This window comes from Cherax quadricarinatus, chromosome 9 (genome assembly GCF_038502225.1).
Source record: "Cherax quadricarinatus isolate ZL_2023a chromosome 9, ASM3850222v1, whole genome shotgun sequence".
Taxonomy (NCBI): domain Eukaryota; kingdom Metazoa; phylum Arthropoda; class Malacostraca; order Decapoda; family Parastacidae; genus Cherax; species Cherax quadricarinatus.
This window is the reverse complement of record NC_091300.1, coordinates 7,183,128-7,207,697: the sequence shown is the minus strand read 5'-3', so window position 1 is coordinate 7,207,697 and position 24,570 is coordinate 7,183,128. Positions and strand designations below refer to the sequence as shown.

General features: G+C 39.2%; 1 protein-coding gene across 1 annotated transcript in view; it reads left to right on the top strand.

Moving 5' to 3' along the window:
* Positions 1 to 24,570, top strand: part of Gcn2 (eukaryotic translation initiation factor 2 alpha kinase Gcn2) — a 137,156-nt gene that overhangs the window by 18,191 nt on the left and 94,395 nt on the right. Inside the window, exons 4-7 of the mRNA XM_070083192.1 lie at positions 63 to 204; positions 7,906 to 8,075; positions 14,343 to 14,462; positions 22,588 to 23,359. Coding sequence (XP_069939293.1) covers positions 63 to 204; positions 7,906 to 8,075; positions 14,343 to 14,462; positions 22,588 to 23,359 — 1,204 coding nt within the window. The remainder of the gene's footprint in view (positions 1 to 62; positions 205 to 7,905; positions 8,076 to 14,342; positions 14,463 to 22,587; positions 23,360 to 24,570) is intronic.

Genomic DNA, 24,570 nt, shown 5'->3' with positions numbered 1-24,570 from the left:
AGCCTTAGGTAAATGTGCATAGTAATAACAACATAGAAATAATTTTTTTCCTAACATTGCAGACCACCTAAAGTGATATTGGAGTCGCACAGTGGCATTTCAGATAAAGAAGCAGATGACCTGATTCTTCGACTTGAGAGAAAAGCTCATGAATTTGCACAAAAGGGAGAGGTGGTTATGCTGAATCTTTGTTGTGATACCCAAGTGAGTTATCAGACATTCTATGCTGTCCTGCCTCATCATCATTACAGTCGCCACCATTACAGTGGACCCCCGGTATTCGATATTAATCCATTCCTGAGAGCTCATCGAATACCGATAATATCGAAAACCGAATCAATTTTCCTCATAAGAAATAATGAAAATCAAATTAATCCGTGCAAGACACCCAAAAGTATGAAAAAAAAAATTTTACTACATGAAATATTAAGTTTAATGCAATAGAATAATTACAATAACAATAAAATAATTGACACTTACCTTTAATGAAGATCTGGTGATGATTGATGGGATGGAAGGAGGGGAGAGGTGTTAGTGTTTAGAAGGGGAATCCCCTTCCATTAGGACTTGAGGTAGCAAGTCCTTTTCCAGGGTTACTTCCCTTCTTCTTTTAATGCCACTAGGACCAGCTTGAGAGTCACTGGACCTCTGTCGCACAACAGATCTGTCCATAGAGCTCTGTACCTCCCGTTCCTTTACGATTTGTCTAAAATGGGCCACAACATTGTCATTGTAATAGCTGTGTTAGGGTGATTTTCTTCCATAAAGGTTTGTACTTCAACCCACTGTGCACACATTTCCTTAATTTTTGAAGTAGGCACAATGTATTCCACAACTGGTATAGGCTTCTCAGGGTTAGCCCCAAACCCTTCAAAATCTTTCTTAATTTCCATACTAATTCTCACCCTTTTTACCACAGGGTTGGCACTAGAAGCTTTCTTGGGGCCCATTGTGACTTATTTTGCAGAAACAAGCACCAAACACAGTGATAATATGGATAATATGGAATGTACCAAATGTATCCTTAGATGCGCGCACACTAGCTGGCTTGTAAACACTGGCACACGAGGGGCAGTTCAGGCCACATGTGGACAGGTCTTGTACGAATCGTATCGAATACTGGGTTTTCAATCGAATACCGAGGAAAATTTTTTGCGATATAATGCATCGAATACCGGATTTATCAAATACCGATGACATCGAATACCGGGGGTCCACTGTACTATCATCTTCCTTCTCTCTTTATCAGACATCATCATTAATAATCCACAAAAATTATCATTGTAGATTTTCGTTATTGCAATTATTGGAAGTGCTAAACCAGTTTGAGTTATACAGTGCCTGGGTAATGGACAGTAATCAGGTTATATCTAAGACATGGGGGGCTCCAGTTCTATCGGTACAATGTCCCAGGCCTACAAAAAAAAAAAATAAGTATATACATGCAAATACATGTTTATTTAATTAAATCTTTATTTATAAAATGTATTACACAGTTGTATAATATACAGTAAACTGTCATTTAACACGAGTTTATTTGGCACAATTTAGGTATAGCACGATTGAAGAATTGCAGCACAATTTTATTTAGCACTCGTAAAATTAATTTAACACTGTTCAGTTTGTGGGAGGGGTTGTTGTGGATCAGCGGGGGAGACCTCCCGCCATCCCCTGCCATCCCCCGTCACTCCCAACACCACTATCCCAGCATTCGTACTTCATACACGTCCATTTAGTTCCTCTTTTCTGCTACAAGCTAGCTGTGTTTGTGAATTGTGTTTTGATCTTTTAATTGCCATATCCTGTAAAGATTACTAAAAAGAATAAGAAGAAGAAAATTGTCAAAGTGGGAAGTCTGAATGTGCGTGGATGTTGTGCAAATGATAAGAAAGAGATGATTGTGGATGTTATGAATGAGAAGAAACTGGATGTCCTGGCTTTAAGTGAAACAAAGCTGAAGGGGGTGGGAGAGTTTCAATGGAGAGGAATAAATGGGATTAGGTCAGGGGTTTCAAATAGAGTTAGAGCTAAAGAAGGAGTAGCAATAATGTTGAAGGATAAGCTATGGCAGGAAAAGAGGGACTACAAATGTATAAATTCAAGGATTATGTGGAGTAAAATAAAGATTGGATGTGAAAAGTGGGTTATAGTAAGCGTGTATGCACCTGGAGAAGAGAGAAGTGTAGAGGAGAGAGAGAGATTCTGGGAAATGTTGAGTGAATGCGTGGGGAGTTTTGAATCAAGTGTGAGAGTAATGGTGGTTGGGGATTTCAATGCTAAAGTGGGTAAAAATGTTATGGAGGGAGTAGTAGGTAATTTTGGGGTGCCAGGGGTAAATGTAAATAGGGAGCCTTTAATTGAGCTATGTGTAGAAAGAAATTTGGTAATAAGTAATACATATTTTATGAAAAAGAGGATAAATAAATATACAAGGTATGATGTAGCACGTAATGAAAGTAGTTTGTTAGATTATGTATTGGTGGATAAAAGGTTGATGGGTAGGCTCCAGGATGTACATGTTTATAGAGGGGCAACTGATATATCGGATCATTATTTAGTTGTAGCTACAGTTAGAGTAAGAGGTAGATGGGAAAAGAGGAAGGTGGCAACAACAAGTAAGAGGGAGGTGAAAGTGTATAAACTAAGGGAGGAGGAAGTTCGGGCGAGATATAAGCGACTATTGGCAGAAAGGTGGGCTAGTGCAAAGATGAGTAGTGGGGGGGTTGAAGAGGGTTGGAATAGTTTTAAAAATGCAGTATTAGAATGTGGGGCAGAAGTTTGTGGTTATAGGAGGGTGGGGGCAGGAGGAAAGAGGAGTGATTGGTGGACTGATGAAGTAAAGGGTGTGATAAGAGAGAAAAAGGTAGCTTACGAGAGGTTTTTACAAAGCAGAAGTGTTATAAGAAGAGCAGAGTATATGGAGAGTAAAAGAAAGGTGAAGAGAGTGGTGAGAGAGTGCAAAAGGAGAGCAGATGAAAGAGTGGGAGAGGCACTGTCAAGAAATTTTATTGAAAATAAGAAAAAATTTTGGAGTGAGTTAAACAAGTTAAGAAAGCCTAGGGAAAGTATGGATTTGTCAGTTAAAAACAGAGTAGGGGAGTTAGTAGATGGGGAGAGGGAGGTATTAGGTAGATGGCGAGAATATTTTGAGGAACTTTTAAATGTTAAGGAACAAAGGGAGGCGGTAATTTCATGCACTGGCCAGGGAGGTATACCATCTTTTAGGAGTGAAGAAGAGCAGAATGTAAGTGTGGTGGAGGTACGTGAGGCATTACGTAGAATGAAAGGGGGTAAAGCAGCTGGAACTGATGGGATCATGACAGAAATGTTAAAAGCAGGGGGGGATATAGTGTTGGAGTGGTTGGTACTTTTGTTTAATAAATGTATGAAAGAGGGGAAGGTACCTAGGGATTGGCGGAGAGCATGTATAGTCCCTTTATATAAAGGGAAAGGGGACAAAAGAGATTGTAAAAATTATAGAGGAATAAGTTTACTGAGTATACCAGGAAAAGTATACGGTAGGGTTATAATTGAAAGAATTAGAGGTAAGACAGAATGTAGAATTGCGGACGAGCAAGGAGGCTTTAGAGTGGGTAGGGGATGTGTAGATCAAGTGTTTACATTGAAGCATATATGTGAACAGTATTTAGATAAAGGTAGGGAAGTTTTTATTGCATTTATGGATTTAGAAAAGGCATATGATAGAGTGGATAGAGGAGCAATGTGGCAGATGTTGCAAGTATATGGAATAGGTGGTAAGTTACTAAATGCTGTAAAGAGCTTTTATGAGGATAGTGAGGCTCAGGTTAGGGTGTGTAGAAGAGAGGGAGAATACTTCCCGGTAAAAGTAGGTCTTAGACAGGGATGTGTAATGTCACCATGGTTGTTTAATATATTTATAGATGGGGTTGTAAAAGAAGTAAATGCTAGGGTGTTCGGGAGAGGGGTGGGATTAAATTATGGGGAATCAAATTCAAAATGGGAATTGACACAGTTACTTTTTGCTGATGATACTGTGCTTATGGGAGATTCTAAAGAAAAATTACAAAAGTTAGTGGATGAGTTTGAGAATGTGTGTAAAGGTAGAAAGTTGAAAGTGAACATAGAAAAGAGTAAGGTGATGAGGGTATCAAATGATTTAGATAAAGAAAAATTGGATATCAAATTGGGGAGGAGGAGTATGGAAGAAGTGAATGTTTTCAGATACTTGGGAGTTGACGTGTCGGCGTATGGATTTATGAAGGATGAGGTTAATCATAGAATTGATGAGGGAAAAAAGGTGAGTGGTGCATTGAGGTATATGTGGAGTCAAAAAACGTTATCTATGGAGGCAAAGAAGGGAATGTATGAAAGTATAGTAGTACCAACACTCTTATATGGATGTGAAGCTTGGGTGGTAAATGCAGCAGCGAGGAGACGGTTGGAGGCAGTGGAGATGTCCTGTCTAAGGGCAATGTGTGGTGTAAATATTATGCAGAAAATTCGGAGTGTGGAAATTAGGAGAAGGTGTGGAGTTAATAAAAGCATTAGTCAGAGGGCAGAAGAGGGGTTGTTGAGGTGGTTTGGTCATTTAGAGAGAATGGATCAAAGTAGAATGACATGGAAAGCATATAAATCTATAGGGGAAGGAAAGAGGGGTAGGGGTCGTCCTCGAAAGGGTTGGAAAGAGGGGGTAAAGGAGGTTTTGTGGGTGAGGGGCTTGGACTTCCAGCAAGCGTGCATGAGCGTGTTAGATAGGAGTGAATGGAGACGAATGATACTTGGGACCTGACAATCTGTTGGAGTGTGAGCAGGGTAATATTTAGTGAAGGGATTCAGGGAAACCGGTTATTTTCATATAGTCGGACTTGAGTCCTGGAAATGGGAAGTACAATGCCTGCACTTTAAAGGAGGGGTTTGGGATATTGGCAGTTTGGAGGGATATGTTGTGTATCTCTATACGTATATGCTTCTAAACTGTTGTATTTCTGAGCACCTCTGCAAAAGCAGTGATAATGTGTGAGTGTGGTGAAAGTGTTGAATGATGATGAAAGTATTTTCTTTTTGGGGATTTTCTTTCTTTTTTTTTGGGTCACCCTGCCTCGGTGGGAGACGGCCGACTTGTTGAAAAAAAAAAAAAAAAAAAATCTTGTATCTGCCAAGCAGTCATGACACCGGGTAGGCATACCAGTGTTGCTGAAAGTGGCAAGAAAAGGCATAAGCATTTAAGTCTTAGAATTAAAAATGAAAACAGAGATATTAGACAAGAGATAACCTGTTGCCGTAATGAAGCTCGCTTTGTGCACATAAAATGAGGTAAATGTGAGTTTGTGAGATTGACTGATTGACTTGACTTACTGAATGACTGAATGACTTTTTTTTTTTTTCAACAAGTCGGCCGTTTCCCACCGAGGCAGGGTGACCCAAAAAAAAAGAAAGAAAATCCCCAAAAAGAAAATACTTTCATCATCATTCAACACTTTCACCACACTCGCACATTATCACTGTTTTTGCAGAGGTGCTCAGAATACAACAGTCTAGAAGCATACACATATAAAGATACACAACATATCCCTCCAAACTGCCAGTATCCCAAACCCCTCCTTTAAAGTGCAGGCATTGTACTTCCCATTTCCAGGACTCAAGTCCGACTATATGAATGACTTACTGACTTGATAATGACTTACTGACTTGATTGAATCACTTACTAACTTGATTGAATGGCTTACTTACTTGACCGACTGGCTTACCGACTGACTTACTGACTTGACTGAATGACTTACCGACTCGACTAAATGTCTGAATGACTTACTGATTTGACTGACTGACTGACTGACTGACTTACTGATTTGACTGACTGACTTCACCAACTGACTGATTGACTTGACTGACTGAATGACTTACTGACTTGACTGAATAACTTACTGACTTGACTGATTGACTTACTGACTTGACTGACTGACTTGCTGAGTTAACTGACTGACTTACTGATTAAACTGACTGACTGACTAACTTGACTGACTGAATGACTTGCTGACTTGACTAACTGAATGACTTATTGACTTGACTAACTGAATGATTTACTGACTTACTGAATGACTTAAAGTTAGACTTTTTCACCGAAGAGGACCCTGAAACAGTGTCTAGAGCAGCTGATGCCTTACTGTCAGTTCTCTAATGTACTGCAGGGTAAAATAGAACAGAAATCCATTACGGAATTTATGCACACTCCAGTACAACCATCGACTTCAGTACCAGAACCTCTAGCATCCACCTAAGCCCAGTAGGGCCAAAGCATAACTCGCTACAATCATCCACAAACACCAGCACCCACAGTTTAAGGTAAGAAATATTATTATTTCCTGTTGCATTTGTAGTCTTATGCAGTAAAAACAACATAATACATCATGACAGTGAACTACAATTACATATTCACTTTTATTTTTGTAAGATGTGGAGGCCCAAGAAAACAAGTTGTTTGGCTTTTTTGGGGCTCCCAGGAATGTAACCCCATTTTTTCCCATAAGTTTTTTAGTTCACCTGTCATGGTTTTACCTAACATGGTGTTTTCAGGAACGTAACTACCATGTTAAATGACGGTCTACTGTAACTTAAGCAAAGAAGTGAATTCTGCAATGTTATTTAGCACCCATATTACAGGGATGCTTAAAACCCATTCTGAGATTCAGATGGGTCTTAGCCTATTAGGCACTGATGTTTGAAGTGTTTTATAAGTACAAAACCTGACATGCAGGACACCTACTAATACTGTATTAGTACGTATTAAATATAGATAGTATTATTTTTAACATGCCGGCTGTCTCCCACCGAGGCAAGGTGACCCAAAATTAAAAAATAAAACACTTACCATCATTTACTCTATCACTGTCTTTGCAGGTTTGTGCAGATATGACAGTTTAGGTGTCACTCTAAACTTCGGATATTACAAACCCGTCCTTTAAACTTCCCACCTCCAGGACTCAAGTCTGACTAACTGGTTTCCCTAAATCCCTTCACAAAATAGATAGACTTGAGTCCTGGAAATGGGAAGTACAGTACCTGCGCTTTAAAGGAGGGGTTTTGGACATTGGCAATTTGAAGGGACATCTAATCTGTCGTATCTGAGTGCCTCTGCAAAGACAGTGATTATGTATGAGTGATGGTAAAAGTTTTGAATGATGAAAGTTTTTTTCTTTCTTTTTGGGTCACCCTACCTAGGTGGGAAGCGGCCGATGTGCTAAAAAAAAAAAACAAAAAAAAAAAAAACAGGTAACTGAATAATATTATAAGATGATATAAAGAGTTGAAAAATCAAGAATTAATAATAAATAACAACAGTATTACAGTATAGTATGGTATAATATTTAGCTATAGATCTTGGGGTAGGGGTACCCTTGTGATTTTGAAAATGTCCATGACTTATAAAAGACTTAAATCTGACCCTGAATATAACTCATTTTCCCTTCAGTGGGGTACTGTGATACTAAAGACTCTTGATCCAAAGAGTAGGAGCTAACCTCCCTCTCTTCAGGCCAAACCTAATTTCCTCCCATTCCTCACATACTGTATAACTTATGAATTTGATGCTTCTCCATGAATACAATAAATAATGTGCCACATTTGCTTTACTTACCATATTTGCTTGCCTCTCAGTCATACTTTACTCAAACTTTTGCATTCTTCATCCACTCCACATCCTTTCATAACATTGTCAGTCCTTTCTACATTTCTCCTTATATTTGAAAATGTATACTGTGTTTTTGTGAATGAACCATTGTCAGAAACACTGAGAAAAACTGCAGGATAGCTTACTCTTATTCTTGCTTTCATTGGAATAAAGCAGTTAATTTTGTATCTTCAGTTTTTACTCTTTCTTTTTGAAAATTTTTAATTCCATTTCTAGAAGAATATTTTTTTTTCTTACAGGACTTCCTTAGTGAACATGCTAGACCTTATACAGACTCTATCTATGATGAGATGGTCGCTGAGCAGGAGTCTCGTAGAAAAGCAGATGAAGAAGCAAGAAAAGAAGTACAAAGGCAGCAAGAGATACAGGAAGAAAACAATCGTATTATCATGAAAGAGGAAATGGCTAGGTAGTTTACACAGTTTTAATGTACAGTATTGTTTAGTGGAAGGGTTGAAATTAATAGATTATCTGAGATATGTGCACTTCATTCCTTTTAAGAGTTGCACTAGAAAATCTTCCATTCTCCCTTGTATAAACAGGGCTCCTTTGTTTATCTCTTTTCATATATGGTATGCAAAATGAAGAACCTCTTGGATAGACATATGAAATGTAGGATTAAAGTAAAGGTTGGATGCGAGAAGTGGGTCATAATAAGCGTGTATGCACCTGGAGAAGAGAGGAATGCAGAGGAGAGAGAGAGATTTTGGGAGATGTTAAGTGAATGTATAGGAGCCTTTGAACCAAGTGAGAGAGTAATTGTGGTAGGGGACTTGAATGCTAAAGTAGGAGAAACTTTTAGAGAGGGTGTGGTAGGTAAGTTTGGGGTGCCAGGTGTAAATGATAATGGGAGCCCTTTGATTGAACTTTGTATAGAAAGGGGTTTAGTTATAGGTAATACATATTTTAAGAAAAAGAGGATAAATAAGTATACACGATATGATGTAGGGCGAAATGACAGTAGTTTGTTGGATTATGTATTGGTAGATAAAAGACTGTTGAGTAGACTTCAGGATGTACATGTTTATAGAGGGGCCACAGATATATCAGATCACTTTCTAGTTGTAGCTACACTGAGAGTAAAAGGTAGATGGGATACAAGGAGAATAGAAGCATCAGGGAAGAGAGAGGTGAAGGTTTATAAACTAAAAGAGGAGGCAGTTAGGGTAAGATATAAACAGCTATTGGAGGATAGATGGGCTAATGAGAGCATAGGCAATGGGGTTGAAGAGGTATGGGGTAGGTTTAAAAATGTAGTGTTAGAGTGTTCAGCAGAAGTTTGTGGTTACAGGAAAGTGGGTGCAGGAGGGAAGAGGAGCGATTGGTGGAATGATGATGTGAAGAGAGTAGTAAGGGAGAAAAAGTTAGCGTATGAGAAGTTTTTACAAAGTAGAAGTGATGCAAGGAGGGAGGAGTATATGGAGAAAAAGAGAGAAGTTAAGAGAGTGGTGAAGCAATGTAAAAAGAGAGCAAATGAGAGAGTGGGTGAGATGTTATCAACAAATTTTGTTGAAAATAAGAAAAAGTTTTGGAGTGAGATTAACAAGTTAAGAAAGCCTAGAGAACAAATGGATTTGTCAGTTAAAAATAGGAGAGGAGAGTTATTAAATGGAGAGTTAGAGGTATTGGGAAGATGGAAGGAATATTTTGAGGAATTGTTAAATGTTGATGAAGATAGGGAAGCTGTGATTTCGTGTATAGGGCAAGGAGGAATAACATCTTGTAGGAGTGAGGAAGAGCCAGTTGTGAGTGTGGGGGAAGTTCGTGAGGCAGTAGGTAAAATGAAAGGGGGTAAGGCAGCCGGGATTGATGGGATAAAGATAGAAATGTTAAAAGCAGGTGGGGATATAGTTTTGGAGTGGTTGGTGCAATTATTTAATAAATGTATGGAAGAGGGTAAGGTACCTAGGGATTGGCAGAGAGCATGCATAGTTCCTTTGTATAAAGGCAAAGGGGATAAAAGAGAGTGCAAAAATTATAGGGGGATAAGTCTGTTGAGTGTACCTGGTAAAGTGTATGGTAGAGTTATAATTGAAAGAATTAAGAGTAAGACGGAGAATAGGATAGCAGATGAACAAGGAGGCTTTAGGAAAGGTAGGGGGTGTGTGGACCAGGTGTTTACAGTGAAACATATAAGTGAACAGTATTTAGATAAGGCTAAAGAGGTCTTTGTGGCATTTATGGATTTGGAAAAGGCGTATGACAGGGTGGATAGGAGGGCAATGTGGCAGATGTTGCAAGTGTATGGTGTAGGAGGTAGGTTACTGAAAGCAGTGAAGAGTTTTTACGAGGATAGTGAGGCTCAAGTTAGAGTATGTAGGAAAGAGGGAAATTTTTTCCCAGTAAAAGTAGGCCTTAGACAAGGATGTGTGATGTCACCGTGGTTGTTTAATATATTTATAGATGGGGTTGTAAGAGAAGTAAATGCGAGGGTCTTGGCAAGAGGCGTGGAGTTAAAAGATAAAGAATCACACACAAAGTGGGAGTTGTCACAGCTGCTCTTTGCTGATGACACTGTGCTCTTGGGAGATTCTGAAGAGAAGTTGCAGAGATTGGTGGATGAATTTGGTAGGGTGTGCAAAAGAAGAAAATTAAAGGTGAATACAGGAAAGAGTAAGGTTATGAGGATAACAAAAAGATTAGGTGATGAAAGATTGAATATCAGATTGGAGGGAGAGAGTATGGAGGAGGTGAACGTATTCAGATATTTGGGAGTGGACGTGTCAGCGGATGGGTCTATGAAAGATGAGGTGAATCATAGAATTGATGAGGGAAAAAGAGTGAGTGGTGCACTTAGGAGTCTGTGGAGACAAAGAACTTTGTCCTTGGAGGCAAAGAGGGGAATGTATGAGAGTATAGTTTTACCAACGCTCTTATATGGGTGTGAAGCATGGGTGATGAATGTTGCAGCGAGGAGAAGGCTGGAGGCAGTGGAGATGTCATGTCTGAGGGCAATGTGTGGTGTGAATATAATGCAGAGAATTCGTAGTTTGGAAGTTAGGAGGAGGTGCGGGATTACCAAAACTGTTGTCCAGAGGGCTGAGGAAGGGTTGTTGAGGTGGTTCGGACATGTAGAGAGAATGGAGCGAAACAGAATGACTTCAAGAGTGTATGAGTCTGTAGTGGAAGGAAGGCGGGGTAGGGGTCGGCCTAGGAAGGGTTGGAGGGAGGGGGTAAAGGAGGTTTTGTGTGCGAGGGGCTTGGACTTCCAGCAGGCATGCGTGAGCGTGTTTGATAGGAGTGAATGGAGACAAATGGTTTTTAATACTTGACGTGCTGTTGGAGTGTGAGCAAAGTAACATTTATGAAGGGATTCAGGGAAACCGGCAGGCCGGACTTGAGTCCTGGAGATGGGAAGTACAGTGCCTGCACTCTGAAGGAGGGGTGTTAATGTTGCAGTTTAAAAACTGTAGTGTAAAGCACCCTTCTGGCAAGACAGTGATGGAGTGAATGATGGTGAAAGTCTTTCTTTTTCGGGCCACCCTGCCTTGGTGGGAATCGGCCGGTGTGATAATAAAAAAAAAAAAAAAATAATGAAATGTAGGAGAGAGAGAGAGATCTGTGCATTTCACCCTCAGTCAAAGACTTTTCAGCAGGTGACCGAGGCTGAAATACAATGTATATCAACTGATTTCTCGTAACTGTTTTGTATTTCTGTCCAAGTGTTTTCTCACTTTGCAGCATTGTTCATAACACTGGTCTAAACATTTAATCTGTATTATCATAACAATTTACTGCTGTTCTGTTGTATCATGTACTCCTCTACCTTCACTTTATCATCATGTAATACAACCCCATAATGAAATTTTCTTAAGGTGTCTCAACCTTTTCACTGACCAGACCTCTGGAATTACACAGTTGCAAAGCTAACTGTCTTGGTGCAGTTTATCAAAATTCTTAGCTATTTCACCAGTATGCCTTTCATTCTATTGAGTGAGCACAAGAAATGCTCATTCAATTATCAAATCTGCCTATAAAATGCAGAGAAGTCTGTAATTTGGCCAATTTTACACAAAAATTAAAAAAATTCCAATTTAGAAACAGAGTCCAAAAAAACACTGTAGACATTCCCAGCACTAAAACAATATTTCCTTCATTCATTAATCACATTCCCAGACCTCTCTTATACTACAATTGCCTTCCATTTTGAATTCATTATCACACAAAAAATAGTAGATTTACCTTATTTCTCATAAAATAAAATATAACTAGGAATGATTGGTCAAGGTATACAGCATCCCAATAATTAAATCAGACCTATTAAAAACCCATAAAACAGACCAGAGGTGTAGGGAGGCCTTACTCGTCCTCAGGAATATAAGCAAAAATCAAATATTACTGCTACTTTGAGACTGATTTGAACCTACTTCCAGCCCTGGAACAAATAAAAATCACCTCTATTTCAATAGTATGTCTTCCATTGTATCAATTGATGGCAAGAAACGGTTAATAAAACCATGGAACCATCCTAGAAAACACCTCAAGGTTGCTATTTTAAACCAAACACAAGGTCAGTGTTTTGCTTTTCCCATCATGCACCATTATTTTTTTTTTTAGACTGTGCTCACTCACTGAATAAACCCATTCTCTTATATCTAGGCCAAAATTTACTGAGTAAGCTGAGTTCACGATATAGATCTGTGTAACGAACCCTGGCGTCACTGATGGACGGTGAAAAAGTTAAAATGCCATTGTGTGAATTCCACCCACTTTTTTTTTTTTTAAATTATTGCTCACTTCATGCCATACTAACATGACAAAAATATTCCATACTTTACTTACTTCAAAACTGAACTTCAAGATTTAGAGAGACCAGCACTACTGCTGGCTTTTAAGTACAGTGGACCCCCGGTTAACGATTTTAATCCGTGCAAGAGGGCTCATCGTTATGCGAAATAATCGTTATGCGAATGAAATTTCCCCATAAGAAATAATGGAAATAAAATTAATCCGTGCAAGACGCCCAAAAGTATGAAAAAAATTTTTTTTTTACCACATGAAATGTTAATTTTAATACACACAAACTGAAAAAGGCATGCACAATTACATGACACTTACTTTTATTGAAGATCTGGTGATGATTGATGGGATGGGAGGAGGGGAGAGCATTATCTTCTTACTGTTTAGAAGGGGAATCCCCTTCCATTAGGACTTGAGGTAGCAAGTCCTTTTCTGGGGTTACTTCCCTTCTTCTTTTAATGCCACTAGGACCAGCTTGAGAGTCACTGGACCTCTGTCGCACAACAAATCTGTCCATAGAGCTCTGTACCTCCCGTTCCTTCAAGACTTTCCTAAAATGGGCCATAACATTGTCATTGAAATAGTCACCAGCACGGCTTGCAACAGCTGTGTCAGGGTGATTTTCATCTATAAAGGTTTGCAGTTCAACCCACTGTGCACACATTTCCTTAATCTTTGAAGTAGGCACAATGGATTCCACAACTGGCATAGGCTTCTCAGGGTTAGCCCCAAACCCTTCAAAATCTTTCTTAATTTCCATACTAATTCTCACCCTTTTTACCACAGGGTTGGCACTAGAAGCTTTCTTGGGGCCCATGGTCACTTATTTTCCAGAAACAGCACCGAAAACACTGTAATAATACGAAATATTCCGAGTGTATGCTTGGATGTTACCGCGGAGGCTGGCTGGTAAACAATGGGACGGCCGGCACATGTGAGGGCACATTGGACGCGTCTCGGACGAAAATCGGTAAGCGGGTTTTTAATCGGTATGCGCGGCAAAAATTTTGCGATAAAAGTAATCGTTATGCGGAAAAATCGCTATGTGATGCCATCGTTATGCGGGGGTCCACTGTATAATTAAAATGGCTGACAAAGACTAAACTTATTTTATTCAGTGTTTTTATAGGTGTAGAATAATGATCTTCAGTCAACATCTCTTTGTAATGCACTATATTACAGTGTATTACAAAGAGATGTATAGTATACATCTTTTTGTAATACACTGTATTACAAAGAGATGTACGTATACTATAAGTGAAATACACACGAATAGTAGTAACACTTGTATATTACAGTAGAGCACTCTGTAATACTCGATACAGTTCAACCCTTAAATTTACAAGTTTTCTAATTTGTGAGACTCAGTTACAGTGTTTTTAATGAAAGACCTCCAGTGAATAGCCACAATTGTTTGCAAGCTTTTTTCCCTATGCCCTTTCTTTGTGGCTTGGAGTGTGACCCCTAAATTGAAAACTAATCATAGGATTTTGTTGAAAATGTACTCAGTATCTTTCCCATATCCGGATTTTTGTATTTCTAGTTGTTATTTCTTATTTACTGTCAATTTTGACTAGAGTGATATATATATAAATATGGCCTCTGAAACATAGAATAAACATAAAATTTATAAGGATAAAATTTGGGGGTTCATTTGTATGAAAATATGTTTGTGTAGATTTTATATTTTGGCTCAGGTTCTAGTATATGCTAAACTTTGCTCCCACAATAACCTCCAGAGATCAGAATGATCACAGGTTCATGCTTGGAACATGTGAATATAAATGTATGAATACCATGAGGGGAATTTGCTCTATAGTATGAGAAAAAGACTTGCCTAGGCTAAGTTTCAGTATGTTGAATTATACACGGTTGGGTAAGGCTGTAGTTCTTTGAGTATGTCTCTGTACAAATATTGTATTTTTAATGTGATCAGGGTAAGGGAGGAATTAAAGGCAGAAGAAAAGCTGAGGCGAGAGCAAAAATTTCGACCATCTTTTTTGACGGATGACAGGTCACAAGGATTTGATATGTCGGATTCTCCAAGTCATAGGTGGTAAGTGTTGTTTCTGTTGAAAATGTACAAAAACTCTTAGACAGTGTAATTTGTCTTCAGAATCTCACAGGAGAGCTGTCATCAGCAAAGAGTAACTGTGGCAACTTGCTTTTTGTATCAGAGCCAACATCTTTTTAATACTAAACATCTCTCTAACACCAGCATTCACTTCTTTTTACAATCCCATCTATAAATATATTAAACAATCATCATGGTGACATCAGACATCCTTATCAAAGTCTTACTTTCACCAGGAAATAGTCTCCCTTCCTCCTACATACCTTAACCTGAGCCAAACTATTCACCTAAATTTTTTTTACTGCTTGTATTAACCTAAAACCTGTTCCATACATTTGCATCATCTGCCACTTGGCTTCCCTACCAACCCTTTGATATGCCTTTTTCAAAAGCCAAAATGCCCAAAATCTTTATCCTTTCAATAATTGCCCTGATTTATGATGTCCTCAACCTATTAAAAACCCGATTATGATGCTTGGGGAAAAATTTGACCCATATGGAAACACTGATTTACATCATTGGGCCCGATGCGCCTTCCCTTGGGGACCCTACTGGTAGGTGACATTTTACCATTGGTTATCCACCCAGATAACCCAAGAAAGTCAGTTGCTTGAGGACTGTCTAACTTATTTCCATTGGGGTCCTTTCTTGTCCCCGGGAGCGTCCCCCCATTTTACTAACACCGGTGAACAGGAAAATGCCTGAACTAGTGCTCTTTTGGTGAATTTAAGGCCAAAAAGGTTGGTTTGAGAGATTTAAGAAGAGGACATACCCCTTGATAAGGCCAAACAGGACCCATTACTCAGGGGGAAAAAGGACCCCGGACAAAAACAGTGTCTCATCACTCATACATCTTCACAAAGGTTACAATCTTCATTTTAGATTAGTACATGCAAATATATATTGTGTTTTCCTTTTTTTTTATTTTAAAAAAAATGTATATTTCATGGGAAAATTTTTTTTTTTTCATTTTTGTATTTTGGGAAGGTTTAATTTGATTTATTTTTTTTAGGGGAAAATTAACTGACTTACTTAATTTTTTTAAGGATGCCTCAGAACAGAGTAAATTGTGGGGGGGTCCACTGTACGGGAAACCTGGTCGGGGACTAATAAAAAAAGAGGTGTTTTTTAATGAAACTTTTTGTAAAAAAATCCCAAATGCAACAGGATGGTCCATTTTTGAACACCTTCCAGACACAAGCATACTGATGACAGAAAAAATCTCAGGAGATTTTGTGTTTTGGAAAAAAATTTTCCCAGACACAACACACACACACACTTTCTTCTCTTCTCTCTCTCTCTCTCTCTCTCTACTCTCTCACCCCCCCCTCACTTCTTTTCCTTCCCTCTCTCTCTCTCTCTCTCTCTCTCTCTCTACCATTTCCCGACTTTCACTTCACCCCAACTTTCCCCCTCCCCTCCCTCCCCTCCTTTCTCTCTTTTTTTTTTTCCCCCTTTTTTACGTTAAAGGCCCCCAGCTTTATTGACAAGCTATTTATAGGTTAAGGATTCCAACTTTATTGGCAAGCAAGAGTGTTACCACATCAGCGGGGATTTAAACATTTTTTTGTTAAAATAAAGTGGGGAAAGGGATGAAGCGGGCCGGGCGCATTTTCATTTGATCAACTGACTTTTTCTCGTTGAATCATTAGTTGACAATGTTTTCCCATGAAAATCCGGGGATGTAATTGATGGTGATATTCTGGAGAAGGGTACAGCCAGAGTGAAGTTGCTGCCTGCCGGGGCATTTTTGTTTCATGTGCCCTCAATGATCCAAGTGGGGTATTTGACAAAGGGTTGAAATAAAGAAAGGGCCACCAACCTCCTATGTTGAAGGCTCTGTTGAAAAAAAATCTATCCGGGATGGGTCCGGGGGAGAGATGAGTGTTTTGTTTCCCTTCCTGTCAAAAAATGAGATGAGAGGGGGAAGGAAACCAAAAAAGTGGAGATACTCAAGGGGGAGCGCATTTTGTTCTGCGGGATCTTGAAAACCTAGTAAAGCAGATGAGAAAAGGGGCTGTAAGCTCTGGCTGCCTTGTTTGGAAAAGATTTACAACATGGTTCTTCATGGTTAGGGAGTAAAACCCCCGATATCAACCCTTCCCCGGGTCCCAAACCCCTATTCATCCTACTGCTGCACCGTTTTTACCATCATGGTGCCGAGACCCATCATCGCTTCCCTTTCTCAAAAATGATTGCATCTTTTTCCCCCGCCGATATAGCTTCATGGGATTGATGAGTAGAGCAGCTGATTTCTTTTTGGGATAAGGGGGAATGTGGGAATCGCTGCATATGCATGTGATTCGGGGATGAGATGAAGAAGGTCGTTGGAAAATTTTCCCAAAACAAGGGACCCACCCCTTTTGGGAACACTTGCCCCATGAGCTGGTGATTCCGCTCATGAGATCACATGAAGGTAATCACTGAGGAGAAAGCGAGAGCCTGCACCCCAGTGCGAATTTTTGCTAAGGGGCCCCTGGTGCCACACCCAGTCGAAGCGCCAGAATGTCCAGGCACCAAAAGCTGACTTTGGGATTCATCCATGACTGGGGCCACTTAGGGGAGGGGTTTTAAAACAGATCAGCAGCGGGAAACCTTCCTAGCCTTTTTTAATCACAAAGAGGAGTGGTAGTAAAAAACCTGTATTTGTCCACTCTCCCCCCACTCTCTCCCCCTCCCCCCTCCCCACCTCCACCTCTCACCTCCCACCCCACCTCCCCCCTCCACCCCCCCCACCCCCCCACCCTCCCCCCTCACTCCACCTCACCTCTCCCCCCTCCTCCTCCACCCCCCCACCCCCCACCTCCCCACCTCCCCTCACCTCCCCCCCACCACCCCCCCCCACCCACCTCCCCACCCACTCCCCCCCCCCCCCCACCTCCCCCCACCCTCCCCCCCTCCCACCCCCCCCCCCCCTCCCCCCTTCTCCTCCCTTGTCTGTCTTTTCTCTCTTTTCTTCTTTTTTCTCTCACTCTTTTCACTCTCACTCCCCCCCCTCTCTCTCTCCCTCTCTCTCCCTCCCTCTCTCACCCCCATTTTCCCTCTCTCCTCCTCCTCTCTCCTCTCCTTCTCCCCCCTCCTCTCCCCTCTCTCCTCCCCCCCCCTCTCACCTCCCTCTCTCTCTCCTCTCTCTCCTCCTTGTAATGGGCAAAATTTGATACAGCAGATTTGGGTCCATTGTCCAGTAGGGTGAGCCACCAGATGCTAAATTACCAAATGGACAAAAATCTGATGCATTGGATTAGTCCATTATGTTTGACGATTTTTTGTCTATTACATCCAAAATTCATTACAGGGAGCCTTATTGGGGTTTTTTACTGACTCCCTTAATGTTTAACATAAAGATTTTAACATCCTATACCTCCCCTGTCCCCCCTGCTTTTCCAACCTATTTTGTCTTCCATGTCCCTTTACTAATTCATTCAATAATTTATTTGGGAATTCAATGCTTTCCCCCTTTAAAATTCATTCTCCCTTGCCCCCTATTCCATTAAACAAAGGAATGTTTATGTCTCTGCCAGTCCTTATACTTTCCTTCTTTCATGCATAAAAGAACAAATACACCAATCACTCTAACACTTAGCCCCCACCTGTATGTATATGATAATTACAAACTTTTTTCCCATGTTGGGGAACCAGTTACAAAAATTGTTTTTCAATCCCTCCAATAATAAATTGTATTTTGAGGTAGATTGAGATAACCCACAGGGCCTGAAACTACCATGGTATTGTTCCTGTTGGAAGTATAAGAAATCATTGCACTATGTTTTTAAATTTTTTAAATCTCCACATTTCCCTGTTTTGAGTGCTGTGCTTTTTTACCTTTGCAGTTGTTTTGGGGAAAAATTTTCATCTGTGATCTTTTCAAGGGTTACCAGATTATTGTTTTGGGATCCCATCACTGTGTTTCTTTATATATACATCATTTTTGGGTGTGATGTCTTTTTATTGCCTTTCATATAATAATTTGGGGTTTGGGGAGTTTGGGGGGGAGAAAGGGGGTCCTGTTTATAGGCTCTAAGGTTCAAACCCCAAAAAAGGAAAATCAAGGGGTGGCAAAGGGGTTTTTTAAAAAATTTATTAAAATGTTTATGTTTTATAATAAATTAAGGCCAGTACATAGGTAAAAAACAGAAAAAAAAGAGTTAAATAAAAGTATTTAAATATTTCCCTTTAAAATACAGCACCTGTCACCCTTTCCCTGTTTTAGAAAAAAAGGGGAAAGGGGGCACCACTAATGAACAGTGGGCCCATTACCCAAAAAAGGGAAACCAAAAAATGGGTGTGAAATGGGGCCCCCCTGTATCACCTTAAGGATTCTTTGGTTTAGGGGATTTGTAGGGGTGATGAGAAATTAGGTATTTTCCCGGTTAGAGGGGTATTGGAAATGAAGGGGTTTAAAGGAAAAGGGGGTTTGGGCAGGGGGGCAAGGGGGGAGGAGGTTTGGGGTGAAGGAGATTAAAACTTTTACTTTAAAATATCCAGTCTTTTACAGACAGAAAGTAAATGAGGGGATCAACTTTAATAATTGTCCAGCTTTTAACTTAACATTATTACAATATAAAAGATTTTACTATATTTGTAAGGTAATTTTGGTGAGGGGGAACTTAGGCCACTGATCCTTTTTGGGGGAAACAGTTTGACCATTGACTTTGTCTAGGGAAAATTTAAAAAAAAAAGGATATTAAGTCAGTTTCAATGAAAATTTAATTTGTTAACCTGCAATACTTGGGGGATGACCCAAAAACCAATATATTTTTTTTTTTCAAAAATAAATTGTAGATCTTTAAAATTTTGGTTTGATCTTAAAGACCAACCCGAAAGTATAGATCCAGTGGTAAATGACAATCATTGTGATTAAAAAAACAGTACCTTACCTAAAAAACAAAAGACTTTTAATATTCCACATCATAAACCAAAAGTTATCTGCAAGAGATATTTCTTTTTCCCGTGCAAAAAACTAATATTCTAGGGGTGCCAGGAGGAATTTGGGTTTAACTGAGGGAATGAACCACCAGAGAGAGGAAAGGGAATTATTTCCGACAGAGGACCCATATTTCCTGAGGTCGGCAGAGAAGTAAGTTTGGGGAGCTAAAGATTTTGGTATTTACCTGCAAAAATAAAACACCCCCCAAAAACCAGATTCCAAAAAAAAATATTATAATATTAAAAAAAGAAGGACTTTAAAACCATAAACATATATATATTAAAATTAAAGAAATCCAGTATATGAAAAATTTTTTTTTCTATTTTCCCCCCCCAAAGAGGTTGACCAAAAGAAAAAAAATCCCCCAAAAAAAAAAACTTTTAAAACATTCAACACTTTCACCCACTCATACATAATGACGTTTTTATGGAGGGGCCAGATACAACAGTTTAGAAAAATAAAAATATATAAATATCCTCCAAAACAAATCCCAAACCCCCCCTTTTGGGGGAAGGCATTGTATTTATTTCCAATACCAAGTCCTGCATATAAAAAACCGGTTTTTGAATCCCCCCACTAAATATTACCCCGCTACACTCCAAAAGCCTCCCGGTCCCAAAACCATTGCCCATTCACTTTATTAACACCCAAAAGGACGCTTCAAAACCGCTCCGCCCCAAAAAACCTCCTTTACCTTCCTTCCCCAACCTTTTTTTGAGGGCAACCCCTACCCCCCCCCCTTCCCGATTTATACACTTCCCTGTCATTTTACTTTTGATCCATTTTTCTAAATGACCAAACCACCCAACAACCCCTTTCAGCCCTTTTTCTAATACATTTATTAACTACACCTTTTCCCATTTTTACTTCAATTCTGCAAATATTTACACCCCCACATTGCCCCCAGACAGGATATCTCCACTGCCTAAAACCGCCCCCCCAGCATTTACAGCCGTTTTCACTTAAAAAGAGTGTTTACCACTATCTTTCCCCTTCTTTTCCTCCAGATAAAGTTTTTGTCTCACATACACCCAATGCACCACTCACCTTTTTTCCTCATCACCCCATGGTTAACTTACCCTTTATAAAAACCCCTCTGCTGACACATCAACTCCCAAATATCTAAAACATTTACTTCTTCCATACTTTTCTCCAATTGATATTCCATTTGATACCTCATCACCTTATTCTTTTCTATGTTCACTATCAAATTTTTTATTTTTAAATTCCCCAAATCTTTATAACCCCTTTTAGCTTTTTAGAATTCCCCTGAGGGGTTACTGCAAAAAATAATGGCAACCCATTTTTATTTTGATTCCAGTCATTTTAAACCCACCCCCCTTTTCCCCCCCCACCCTAGATTTACTTTTTCAACCCCACATAAAATATTAAACAAATAATGGTGGCATTAACCATCCTTCAAAACCCACTTTACTAAGTAGCCCCCCTCTTTTTACACACCCTATTGAGTCTCACTATCTTCAAAAAATTTCCACATTTAGAACTCCACTATTCCACATACTTAACATCTGCAACATTGTCCCCATCCTCTATCATATGCCTTTTTTAAATCCATAAATGCAATGAAAACTTCCCCACCTTTATCAAAATGCTCACATATATGCTTCCAATATGTGCATCCTGAAGGCTACCCATCAACCTTTTATCCACCAGTACATAATCTGACAAACTACTTTCATTACATGCTATATCATACCTTGTATACTTATCCTCTTTTTCATAAAATATATATTACTTATTACCAAACCTCTTTCTACACATAGCTCAATTAAAGGCTCCCCATTTTCATTTACCCCTGACACCCCAAATTTACCTACTACTCACTCCACAACATTTTTACCCACTTTAGCATTGAAATCCCCAACTACAAGTATTCTCACACTTGGTTCAAAACTCCCCACACACTGTAGCTACTTAGTGAAGAAGTCCGCTAAGTGAAACCTTGTAACTGGAATAAACTCAAATAAAAAATGTCGGGCATAACCCGTAACAGTAATCCATATAACAAAGAGTGTAGAAAATAATCAGATGCAGGTATCCAGAAGTTACCCTCCAAGATTATTTTCTTGACTCCTAAGTGGTTTGCATAAACCTATCCTCTTCCATCTAATACACCTCATTTACTGGCTAACCGCTAACTTTAACACACAAGTGGATATCTTTTCCTTATGCCTCAATGCAAAGCCCTTTTTATGGCCTAGGCATGCACAATGAAACTTGGTACTCTTCATCTGGCTTCCTCAGGTCTACTACACACACACTTGGAGCATCATTAATATTCATCCTATGTGGGTCACACCTTTCATTTTCCTAGATATGTAGAAAAGTTGTGTTCATAAACAGTCAGTTAGGTCATATATATTATGGTGTTGGGCAGCTCATAGCTTCTCTTTCTATCTGGACACTTTATGCCCTTAAGACTGACTTTTATAAGTAACTTGTAAGTAATAGTCAGTATCACAAAGGAGGCTAGGATGTTATGGGTTTAATGGTGTTATTGGGGATGGAGTAGGGAGTTAGTGAGTAGTGGGGATTGGAGGGGGACCTGGGGTGTTTGGAATGTGGTTTTGAGGTGTGGTGAGGTAAGGGGGAGGTGTGGTAGGGGCTGTGTTAACAGCTGTGGTATAGATTTGTGATGGAGTTTGAGCTTGTTGAGTGGTATGATGGGGGATGTTATATAGTGGTTTTGGGAAGAGAAGCAATGAATCTATGTTTCAGAATTGAAGGTGGACCTTAGTGAGATGATTAGAGGGGATGCACAGTAATGTTGAGGTGATGTGAGTGTATATCTGCAACTAACTGGGATGTATCATAAGAGGTGAAGTGAATATGTATTTGAGGGGGGTTGTCTTCCTACAGGATTGGTTTGCATTTGTGGTTGTTTGAAATATTGCTGCTTTTGACTCATTTGACTAAAAATATTTTATAAAGAATATACCAGTAACTGTGGCATTATATTTTTCAAGTAATAAATGTACTACAAAGTCTTGTTAACTTTATATACCTTGAAAAATGCTATTGTTCATTACAGTAACTTATAACATCTAACCTATGAAGTAATTCTCTGTGATTAATATTGGTTTTATTAATTTTGCATTTTTAGAAACTTGTTGATGTTCAATAAAGACTACACTCATTAATTAAAATTTTTATTTTCAGGGTGAAAAGTCGATCATTATCTGAATGTAGCAGTGATCATAGATCAATAGAACTTTCTGGGAATACTGAAGTACACTTTTCCCAAGCTGGAAAGCAAGAACATGCTGTGGTGCTTGAAAGGTTTATAGGGGAGCGTAAAATTCAAGGTTGCCATGTACTAGAAGCACGAGATAAAGTGTCTATGGATAGGAGTATCGTCTACCAGTGGAATATTAGACCAAAACGAACTGGAAGAAAAGGAAATCACATGAAAGTTGGACAAGAAAATCAGATTGAAGAATTGCTTGGAAAATTTTCTGCCTTGGAGAAAGAAATGAGTTCGTTATTACGTCTCTCTCATAGGAATTTAGTCCATTACTTGGGAATGCGAGTCATTAATCGTCTGAATGAAGGTATTTCTGTGTATGTTTTACAAGAGTATGTGCAGGGCCTGCCTGTCAAGTACTACTTGGATCTCAACATACCCATACATCTACCTCTCATCAAACACATCACAGAAGGAACACTTGAGGCCCTAAATTATTTGCATCAAAACAATGTTGTACATAGAGACCTCAGGGACTCCTGTATATTTTTGGATGCTCACTCTCATCAGGTTAAGGTAGCAGATTATGGAGTGGAGAGAAGGATAGTTGAAGTTGTGGTAGAATTCATTGATGTGGAATTTCCACCAGTCTATCCGCTATCCCCGGGACGAGGCGGCAAGAAGAATGATGTGTATCGCCTTGGTCTTATTGTCCTCTCACTTTTCCTTGGCCAACGAGTTCAGCAGGTATGATGGATTTCTTTTATTATGTGATTAATACTTTAATAGCTTTTAATTTTGTATAACCCTTTTCTCTCTTAAGCAGGAAGCATTGATCTGTGTTTGCACATAACTTCACTATGAAACACCTTTTGTGTATGAACTATTATAATCTGATTTATTTATTTATTTGCTTTTTCACTGTGATTTTGTTCTTTTCTGTTATATTAATGGAAATGCTTTGATATATTGATCTTTTCCTATGCACCCATTTGAGATCTCACTTCTTAGATTGTGTCTTTCACTCAGACTTTTTTCAACTCTTACCACATCAGTGTTGTGTAGTCTTTCATTTGAGCTGGAATCTCTCCTTCATATATCCCTCTAATGACATCCTTTCCTGTCTTGTTCTTCCTCACCAGGGTTTTCATTACATGAGTTACTGTGTATCCCAGACTCATTCTAGTTGCAACTACTCCTGAATGTATACCTTTTTTTTTATTGCTAGTCACATACATGAGGTACTTATGTCATCATTATAAAATGAATTTATATACATTGAAATATATAGTATATTGGCTATGAATACTGAAAAAAATACTTAATAACAGCATAATTTATGGTATTTCTTGTGAGGCACATTGATCTTGCTGTCATGCAGAAATTTATTTTCTTTCCACTGCTACTAATTTACCCCTCATTACATTTAGTGTTAGCCCCTCTCACACAACAAACCTTTCAGCTGCTCTACATGTAAATATATACACAATGTGTGTGTGTTAGACAGTTTAATACCATAGTGGGGATAATGACAAAACAAGAATAGTATAACTGGAGGGCTATAAAAAATAAAAAATGCCAAAAATCTACATAGGAATAAAAATAATAATAATAATAATCCAAGGTAGTAGGTTGGTAGACAGCAACCGCCCAGGGAGGTACAAGCGTTCTGCCAAGTGAGTGTAAAACAGAAGCTTGTAATTCTTTTACATGATGGTAGGATTGCTGGTATCTTATTTCTGTCTCATAAACATGCAGGGTTTTAGGTATGTCTTGCTACTTCTGCTTACACTTAGGTCACACTACACATGCATGTACAAGCATATGTATACACACCCCTCTGGGTTTTCATCTATTTTTCTTACTAGCTCTTGTCCTTGTTTATTTCATCGTATCTCCACGGGGAAGTGGAACAGAATTCTTCCTCCCCAAGAATATAAGAATGGAGGAACACTGCA